Genomic DNA, 10,596 nt, shown 5'->3' on the forward strand with positions numbered 1-10,596 from the left:
ATACGAATAAACAAAACATGATTAAAATGCATTACACACACGTCTATATACATATACATAGAATTACTGACTGCACTCCCCCAGCATCAAGTTTCCTTGTGGTATACATTGAACGTCCCTGTTTTTCTGCATTACCCACCAAGTGGACCCTGGTCTCTGGGCAAAAACAGTACCACGGAGAGGTTTGCCCTTTCCAGAAACTGGAAGAACCCAGACTGCCTTTCCCAACATGTTCTTTACATGTACAACAGGGACTTTATCTCCCTCTACGGTATGTAGGGAGCTGGATTGGGTAGGACCATCACGATTGATAGATCCTCTGGTGTTGACTAACCAGGTGGCTTCTGCCAAATGCTTCCTCCCAGTGCTTAAATGTTCCGCCACCCATTGCTTTCAGCATAGTTTTTAACAACCCCTACAGCTGAAATTAAGACACATCCCTTTCCTCTTGAGTATCAACTTTACCTCTTATCTTGTTGTCATTCACAAACTTGCTGAGTCCCAGTGTCCATGTCATTGACAAAGATGTTAAATAATACCAGTCCCAATAAAGATTCCTGAGGGACACCACTCATCAGTGGTTTCCACCTGGACATCAATCTATTGACTACAACTCCTCCTTATCTCACAAGTGGTCCATCTGTGAAATCCATGTCTCTCCACAGTGTGGGACTGTATCAAATGCTTTGCACAAGTCTGAGTAGATGACATCAATTTCTCTTCTCTTGACCACTGATGCTGTCACTCCTTCATAGAACACCACTAGATTGCTCATTCATGATTTACCCTCACTGTATTGAACATCTCCAATCACTTCCTTGTCTTCCATATCCTTAACATAGTTTCCAGGAGGGAAGATCTGTTCCTTGATCCTCTCAGACAAGAAGATGTGGCTGAGTGGTCGATAGTTCCCCAGATCCTCTTTTGTACCCTTTTTAAAAATGAGTGTGATGTTTCCCAGTTACAGGTGACTTTGCTGCACTGCCATGACTTTTTAAATATGAAGAGTGGTTTGGTAACTACATCAGTCAGTTTCCTCAGGACCCTGGGATGCATCTCATCAGGCCCTGTAGACTTATTTATGTTGTTGAGGTTCTCCAGGTAGTCTCAAACCCAATCTTCACTCACAGTGGGAGAGATTTCGCTTCCCAGTCTGTCTTGTGGTTCAGGGACTTCAGGGATGTGGGAAGAGTGACTGCCAGTGAAGACTAAGGCAAAAATATTATTGACTATTTCAGCCTTTTCCATGTCTGTAGTCACCAATTCTGCCATCTAATTTATCAGAGGAGTATATTCTCTTTAGTCTTCCTTTTCTGACTGATGTACCTGTACAATCCCTTCTTTTTATTTGCTTCCCTTGCCAAGTTCAGCTCCAACTGTTCCTTGGCTTTCCTGATCCCATCCCTACACATCTGGGCAGCATCCTTATACTCTTTCCAGGCCACGTGTTCCTGCTTCCACCTCCTGTGCATTTCCTTCTTACACCTCAGTTAGACCAGTAAGTCCTTACTCAATCATGCTGGTTTCCTTCCCTTCCTGCCTGATTTCTTACATGTGAGAATTGAGAGTTCTTGCACTCTCAGAAAGAGTTGCCATCTCTGATCTGTTATACACATTGACAAGATGTCCCCCTTGAGCCTTCTATTTTCCATGCTGAAAAGTCTCAGGTTTCTTTACCTCTCTTCGCATATACATAGATCACTCCAAAAGTAAAGCCTCCTATTTATTTCCATGGAAACTACAACAGATACAAAGTGCACAATAACACTATTTGATAGACCAAATTCTTGGCTACAAACCACTACTTTTTCAGCAGTCACCACCATGCTATGCATTTTTGCCAACAATGAACAAGAGCCTGCATGCTGCACTCATAAAAATCTGTATGGCCATGCAGAACATGGCTTGTCTTTCACATCATTGAGACCATCATCTCACTATGCTAACATCCACTGTTTGGTCTCCATCAACATTCAGCAAATGTCAATGAATGTCAATGAGTGCAATTTTTTTTTCTGCATGTAGGAATTCAATTCCACACCTTTGCTTCATATGCACTTCCATGTCAGACATCATTTTGTCAGATTGCCGCTTTGCTGCCATCTGTTGCACAGCAACAAAATGTAATGGAATACTGTTGGGAAGGTTCAACCTCTACTGCCATACCACCAACATTCACTTGTGACATTGTGGGCCAACATAATAAAATAGGAGGCATTACTTTTGGAACAGCCCTCATATATGTATGTAGGTATTTTTAAATGTAATTGTTTCTAACCACCATTACCTACTTTAATGCCATTACTTTCTTCAGTGCATCTAACTTTAATTTGCTGTATGCACAGAGGTATTTATGGAAGAAATGAAGAATGTTATCTTTTTTAGCATAAAGTGCTATACTTGAGTTCAGCAAGATGAAATTAGCTCAATTGGAATATTATTGATATACATTTAAAAATATGAATTGAGCAAATCAGATTGCCATTTGAAATACAGACTTGGTGATTTTTAGGAGGTCTTTTAAGTCTTTTGAAATTGTTAAGTAATTCTATTTTTTAAGCATTTTGTTTCATATTTTGGTATAGGAGGGTTGTGTTGGGCAAGATATCTCATTTTTAACTTTCAATAATCGTTGAGGCATGTTTTTAGTATTTACAGATATAATCTGTAAGTATTCAGCTTTGTGATTTTCAAGAATAATTTGTCTATAAAGAAATTGAAAAAAATGACAAATAAGCTGTTTTTTAGTGAGTTAAGATAGGTCACGAGTCTGAAAAGCACTAGAGTTGGTGCAAGAAAGGAGGATGTTTGTGTGTCCTGGAGTGCAAGACTTACTGTTCAGCTCAGTTAAATGTGAAGTGACTGCCTTAATTTGTTTCAGTCTCACAAGGCCTTCCCATTTAGGAGCATAAAATGTGTAATAAAATGACTTTCCTTTGAGTCTTCTTGTTTGATTGTTTCTTTGAACTAATGTTGTTTTGCATTCAGCGACTGTAGTATAGTCTGGCTGGGTGTCTATCTCATACCAAGCCTGTGTCTCAAGCTCACATCTAACAGCATACTGTTTGGCTATACACAAAGTAATTTTACAAAGTGCGGATAAGTACACCTGCCTTTCCTGGCAGAGTTATGTTCTTTTTTTTTTTTTTCATTCGGGTAATAATTATTATATACTACCAGAAGTAGTGACTTGAGCATTTACTGTTTGCATATCAAAAGTTCCTGATACTAAGAGCTACTGCATTGGGATTTATTTCCCTAAGAAATGTCTAGTTTCAAAGGATTTTATCTTTAAAGTAAGATGCAAGGAAATCTTTTATGTCTTATAATATCTTGCAGCTTTAATTATGGTTGGATTGATGGGGAACAAAATAATCTTCTGTCCTTGCATCAAGCACAGCAAAGTAGTACTCACAACTTTGTGTGGAATATAATCTGTAGTAAATCACTTACTGATAACATTTATTTTGGGAAATGCTTAGCATGGACAGAATTTGTTGGTCTTGAACTTTGGAAGAAAGGAATTCATGCCAGACTATTTATTTATAATTGTTAACATTTCTCTATTTCGAGCAAAGGTCAAAAGGTACACACAAAAAAAGCCTGCTCTGGTAAAATATTTTTTATGTCATACAGCATTTGAAAAAGCTTTCTGAAATAATTATTTCTTAGAAATGTCTGAAACAAGGCTGCAATATTTCTGTCTTTCTGCAACACAACTGTCCTCTGGAATATGCATTGAAGGTGCATATTGGGTGGAGAATAAAACGACCAACTGAAATGAGAATTGAAGTGTTTTCTTAGTCAATAACTATTTTGACTTGAAGATAACATTTTAGAGAATTATTGCACAGGATATTGCTTATAGGACATTCCCCATAGGTTGACTCTTATTGGTTTAAAAAGCTCTGAATCTCTTATGTACAGTTACTCTAGATGACTCTTAATCTTCCTTAACATATGGGCTTTGAGACATGGGATACTTATAATGGATAGCCAATTAAGCTTTTTCAAATCAATATGATTTGTTCATTAATTTATTGGAAGGCTTTAGAAAGCAAAGGAATTAATATATTACTATTCAGGACATATGTTGTTGAATTATATGTATATGTATTTAATCAAATTTCACTGTATAAATTTCTCTCTCTTCTGGCAGAACTTTTATCTCAGTTATCAGGAGTGAGACGTTCTGCAGGGCAGCTCAACTCTTCTGGCCCTTCTGCTTCTCAGTTACAGCAGTTGCAGATGCAACTGCAGTTGGAGAGACAGCATGCGCAAGCAGCAAGACAACAACTGGAGACTGCACGCAATGCAACTAGACGCACTAACACAAGCAGCATCCCCACCACTCTTACACAATCTATAGTAGCAACCAATTCATCTAACACAGAAAACAATCAGCAGACTACGCACAATTCCCAGTTTCTTCTTACAAGGTAACTTGTTCTGTGGGTTTAACTTTTCTGCCATTTCTGTTTTCCTTGACCCTGTTAGAGACAGAACTCAGTGAAACTACTATGTGTTTAGTTAGGCATGTGCTTTAGTGTATCAAAATAGGCTCCTTAACTGCAGATAAATATATCCCAGGATTAATGGACTAATCAGTGAATTGTACAGAATACATTCGTGTTAGAGGTCAATAGTTGTTGCAGAATGTCTGTAATTCATAACTCTATATTAAAAAAAATATATTTCACACTTCAGTGCAGCACCATTAAAAGCAATAAACTTCATCCACTGAATTGTTCTTAAACCTGATTACGCTGTACTTAGAGATGTGGTAGTAGCTTGTACTTTGTTACAATTTTCAAAATATTAGAATAATGTTAAATAGCACATCTTGTTGTGTACTGTAATCATAAGAATGTGATGTTTGGCATTTTTTCAGTTTATGTATTAGTTAGGTGTTTATGTACAGACTTATAATATAGTCAGAAAAGTTAGATCCACACCATTAGGAGTAAAGCAAAACCAAGGAAATATTATCTGAGTAGTAGTTTGTAGCTGGCCTGAAGGGAATTCTTCTGTTTTCAGAAAACCAACTCCCAAGAGTTGGCTGCAGAAATAGCCCATGGAGTCTCAGTGTTCGTGAAAGTGAGAGGCAGTCTCACAGGCATGCTGCATTTCTTCTACGTGTCTAGGAATGTATTTAAAGCTTTAGATTGGAAAATGGATTAGTTGTTTTCTGCAGACCTTGGAAATGAGGTTAGTCTTATAACTTGAGCTATAGCTTTATCAGCTGCTTATAGTTCCAGCCATGGATCTACTTCTGACAGATACCTAATGAAGTTTATAGTTTAGATACTATGCTTTTTTGCACTTGTAACACCTCCTTTTCAAACCTGCTGTATGTCTGCTCCTTGACAATTAATAAATGTTACTTGCTATTTCTCAATTTCAAGAGAAACATAAGGAATATTACTTTTTCAATTGGATGTTGGGAAAGAGCACAAGTATTTAAACAGTTGCTGTGTCTAAATACATGGTTTGGGGCAAATTATTGCTATCATGCTGATTTTTATATAAACTTATAATAATATCTCAAAACCTTTTTGAAAATAATAACTTTAATGAAAGTATCTGTAAATTTCAGTACTGATCTTGTCAGCTAGGGTAAAACTGAAGCAAGTAATTTCCTTGCTTCTATTAGGTGATGGTGCATGCATGTACTGTGCTTTGGTAATCCCTGGGCATTGTGTGAAATGATGCATTTTATGTCAGTTTTGAATTTAGAAGTTGTATTGGGGACAAAACGAGCACTTCAGGGATGACTAGAGAATTTTAACACTCTTTAAAACAAAATCACTCTGAAGGGTAAGAAACTTTGGAAATAGCTACTTTTTTTCCTTCAGCCTTAGAATCCACTTCTATGATGCTTTTTTGTAGTAACTAGGAGCAAGTTTTTTAAATGTCTGTATTCTTGTTTCATCAGGAGTTTCAGGCATTGTCAGATATGTACATATCAAAAGAAGCACAGCAGTACTCTAGGCTGGATCCAAAAAGAATGATTTTCAGATGTTATTCAACATTCATCAGTCCAGCTGCTAGACTTAGTAATAACAAAATGGGCTTTCACTAACTGCAGGTGTTCTTTCTTTCTATGCCACTATGCAGGTTGAATGACCCTAAGATGTCAGAAGCAGAGCGTCAGTCAAAGGAAAGTGAACAGGCAGACCGTAGCTTATTTGTTCAAGAGCTTCTACTGTCCACTTTGATGCAGGAAGAAAGTTCCTCCTCAGATGAGGACGAGCAGGGAGAATTTGCTGATTTTGGTGCTATGGGATGTGTAGATATTATGCCACTAGATGTTGCTTTAGAAAATCTAAATTTAAAAGAGAATAATAAAGGAAATGAGCCTCTTCCGCCTCCTCTTTGATGGCATCTCACTTTGCAGACAATGTCCTCTGTGCTGTATTTGCCAATGAAAGTGGACAACAACTATCTTGGGTTTGTTTTGGTGATTGTTATTTCAAGTCTGTCACTCTTGTTACGTTGTGTACATTCAAAAGAAAAGCAAAAAGATATATATGATAATCATTTCCACTTAACCAATTTTTACTATTAGCAGGTAAACATAGGTTGCAGTGCAGAGAGAAAAGCTCTGTGTTCTGTAGCTTGACATGCAAAAAGCTCTCCTAATACTCCGCATTCAAATGGAAGGGGGGAAAAATGAAAAATCTCTAATGAAGCTGCTGTGTGTATTTATGAATATTAATGAATAAAAATTGCTTGAATGGTTTACCTTAACTACTGCATGATGTTTTTTGCAACGTGCATGAGTTTTAGTGACCTTATCATTTAAAACAATTAAAACATACAAGGAGTAAAGCTATAAAATCCCAGCGCTTTCCCATTATTCAAAGATAATGTGATAGAAAAGATTAATGCTCACTAGCAGTTTGTGGCCATGAAATAGCCTTTCAGTAACATATGACCAATGACCTTTCTATATTCTCTCCCAGTGTATTAATGCAAACTCAGCAGTGGGCTGTGTTGTTATTTCCAGGGTGTGATGATATGCTATATTGTAATCAATACGTTGCCCTGTTAGACATCATAACCACGTAGAATTCAATTTTATATACATATGTAGGAAATAAAAAAACAAGAGCCACTACTGGGAATCTACCACAAAGGGCTTTTGTGTGCCCTAAAACTAAATTTTGTTCATTATTTAAAGCTTCCTTTTTTGTGGTTAATTTCTTTTAACTGTTAAATATACTTTATTCAAGTGTAGATCATGCATATATTCACTGTTATGGGGGAGAAGTTAACCTGGATTATGTTGTCTTAGTTCTAAGCTTTCACAGTCCTTATCATTTTGAGTTATTTATGTATTTGCTTCGTAGTTTGCAGAGAATTCTTGGTATCAGGAGAGCTTGAGGATCTGATTTCCCAGATACTTCCATGTGTTATAATTGAATTCTTAATGCTAACTTCCTATCAGCCTTTATTTATTGGGGTTTTGGGTTATATTTCTGATATAAAAAAATAAAGCCTTTTTAATTGAGTCATGACACCTACTTGCCTATACTGTTAATCCTATATGTTTTTAAATAAGGTTTTTGTTTTTTCATGGATTATTATAATATCTCCAAAACAAGAGACAACAAGGCTTTGGTTATTTGGAATATAAAGTTAGATTATGAAGGCAAAAGTGCACACAACTTCTGATTAAGTTAGACTTGAAAATTATGTTGTTACTAATGACGTTCCAAAGAGATCCGATATGTTATACTAATCTAACACCAAAAAAATCACCCCCCACAGGTTAAAATTTCAGTTCCATTCTAATTTCCAAAAATGTTTTAAGGTAACTTTTTACACTAATCTTCTGATTATCTCAGGAGTTGCCCACAGTAGGAACTTATGAGCTTGCTGAAGTTCAAGAAGCATCTGGACAATGCTTTCAGACATATAATCTGATTTTTGGGTGGTCCTGTCTAGAGTCAAGAGTTGGACTTGATGATCCTTATGGGTCCCTTCCAACTTGGGATATTCTATGATTCTATGATTGTTGAGGATTTAAATAAAAATCAAAACACAGACTATTCAGGCACATGTTCCACACATTAAAAAACAACAACAACAAACCCACAACAAAACAGTTCAATAAAACATTTTAAGGACTGTTGTTCTGTTGATGTTTTCATTATGATATACTATCCAGATAGCTACAGAAGAAATTCTGGAATGAAACTCCTTCCCAGTGGAATGCAAAAGCATTTCATGGATAAAGCCTTAGTGATTTACATAAACACTTCCTGTTAAAGTGCATATTTTCTGCAGTACATGCAACAATGATTAACTATGTAATATTACAGCTTCATAGTTACATGCATTAAATTCCTAGAAAATACGTGTTTAAAATCTTCTCAATGAATATTGTTATTTAAAAATCTGTATATAGCTGGTCTATTGAGGATGTTTACATTGCATAGTTTGTGAAATCCATTATGCTTCTACATAGCATAGAATCACAGAACATAGAATAACCTGACTTGGAAGGAGCCCACAAGGATCACTGAGAACTACTTCTAGCTTCACACAAGACTACCTAAAAATTAAACCATACGACTTAGAGCATTTTCCAAACATTCAGCCTAGTTCCGTGACAACGGAGCAACAAAACCCAGAGATCCATACCCTAGGAAAGGGAAAAGGTATGGAGAAGGGCCTAGATGAGGAAAACAGCAGCAACGAGCTAAGGGAAAAACTTAATTTAGTAAATATAATAGCAGAATATGAGATAATACAATATAATACAATATGATTAGAACTGAAACTAAAAAATGAAATAAAATGAGAGAGAGCACGTATCCAAAACCGAAGTCCTTACTCTAATACTGTAGGCAAGACAGACAGGGAGCATAGAGAGAAAAGAGACAGTCTCATGACTCCAAGTCAGTTTTATCTTTCCCTCTGAATGGAAAATGGAAACAGAACAGTGAAAAGTCCTCTGGGATATGTAGCTGCTCTTCTCTTCTGAGACCAGGTAACCGGAACTATAAATAATTCACAGAAATGCAGTATTAAATATTTAACTGCAAGTACAATACATGATGTTATGATTTGGAATACTGGTCAAAAAGAAAAAAGCCATGACATTCCATCCCTCAATCAAAATCACCACATCATACTTAATATAACATAGAATCAGATATACAAAGAATAATTAACATGCGTTACGCACATGCATACATACTTTCCACAGTTCAGCAGCACAAATAGGTTTAACACTTTGTTGCCAGTTGCCAGTTTAGTTCACACTGCTGTAACCACCCCCATAAGGCATTTGCCACCATCCACGAATGCCATGTTTTTATGATTTTTGGTTATCAGTATTCCACATCACAACATCATGTAGTGCACTGGGAGTTAAAGAGTTAATGCTCCAGTTCCAGGCACCTGTCCAGAAGAGAAGAACTACATTCCCCAGAACACTTCGCATTCAGAGAGGAGATATAACCCCTGGCAAGGTCACCTGATGTTCTTTTTTTCCTTCAGCTCTCCTCCCTGCTGCTCGATCGGACTGCATGTCTCACCTTAGCTTTATGGTGAGGCCTTTCCACCTTTTGGACACTCTCTGTCATTGTATTTGATTGATTAGCTTCAACTCTAATTATATCATATTATAGTGTATTATCTTGCATTCCGATACCATATTTAGTAAATTAGTTTGTTTCTCCTCAGATCGCTGCCTCTGTATTTAAATATTCGGGGTCCCCTGTTTCCCTTTTCTGGAGGCGTGGATCTGCATATCCCTCCACTCTGCTAGTCACTGAACCAGGCCGAACCAGCCTGTAAACTGTCGACAATGAGTCAGTACAAAGATAAAGCATTGGCCTCCTCTCCCATTCATCAACACCTAAGGACATTTGGACAGCCATTATCTCTGCAAATTGGCTTGATTCTCCTTTTCTTCCAGTGGTCTCTGCAACTTGTCACGTGGGGCTCCACACAGCAGCTTTCCATCTGCAGTGCTTCCCCACAATACGACATGATCTGTCTGTGAACAGGGCATATTTCTTTTCAATTTCTGGTAATTCATTGTATGGTGGGACATCTTGAGCACACGATACCTCTTCTCCTGATGATGTTCCAAACTTTTTACCTTCAGGCCAGTCTATGATAGCTTCTAAGATTCTTAGACGACAGAGGTTCCTCATCTGAGATCACTGTGTAAACAGTTGTCATGGTTTTATGATTTTTGTTATCAGTATTCCACATCATAACATAAAGAGATAATGCTCCAGTTCCATGGACTGCTGATATTTCGTGTACCTGGTTTTCAGAAGAGACAAAGAACTACATACCCCAGAGGACTTTGCATTCAGAGGGAAAGATAAAACTCCTCACAAGTCATGAGATTCTCTCTCTTTCTCGCTGCCCAGCAGTCTGTGCTCCCCAGCCATTCAGTAAGGCCTTCAGTTTCAGACTCTCTCTCATTTTATTTGATTTATTAGCCTCAATTTCAATTATATTGTATTATATTGTGTTATCTCGCATTCCGATATCATATTTAGTAAATCAACTTTACTATTGTTGCCCATCTCCCATCACCCTACCCTTACACCTTTTCCCCTTTCCCCT

General features: G+C 37.2%; 1 protein-coding gene across 1 annotated transcript in view; it reads left to right on the forward strand.

The window, feature by feature from the left end:
- The window catches only part of KCMF1 (potassium channel modulatory factor 1), a gene marked incomplete at its 5' end in the record, with an annotated part of 23,017 nt that extends 15,081 nt beyond the window's left edge, over positions 1–7,936 (forward strand). Inside the window, 2 exons of the mRNA XM_010728073.3 lie at positions 4,160–4,439; positions 6,118–7,936. Of these exons, the coding sequence (XP_010726375.2) occupies positions 4,160–4,439; positions 6,118–6,379 (542 nt within the window). The remainder of the gene's footprint in view (positions 1–4,159; positions 4,440–6,117) is intronic.
- Between the last annotated feature and the right edge of the window lie 2,660 nt (positions 7,937–10,596).

Source organism: Meleagris gallopavo, unplaced genomic scaffold (assembly GCF_000146605.3).
Source record: "Meleagris gallopavo isolate NT-WF06-2002-E0010 breed Aviagen turkey brand Nicholas breeding stock unplaced genomic scaffold, Turkey_5.1 ChrUn_random_7180001953145, whole genome shotgun sequence".
Taxonomy (NCBI): Eukaryota; Metazoa; Chordata; class Aves; order Galliformes; family Phasianidae; genus Meleagris; species Meleagris gallopavo.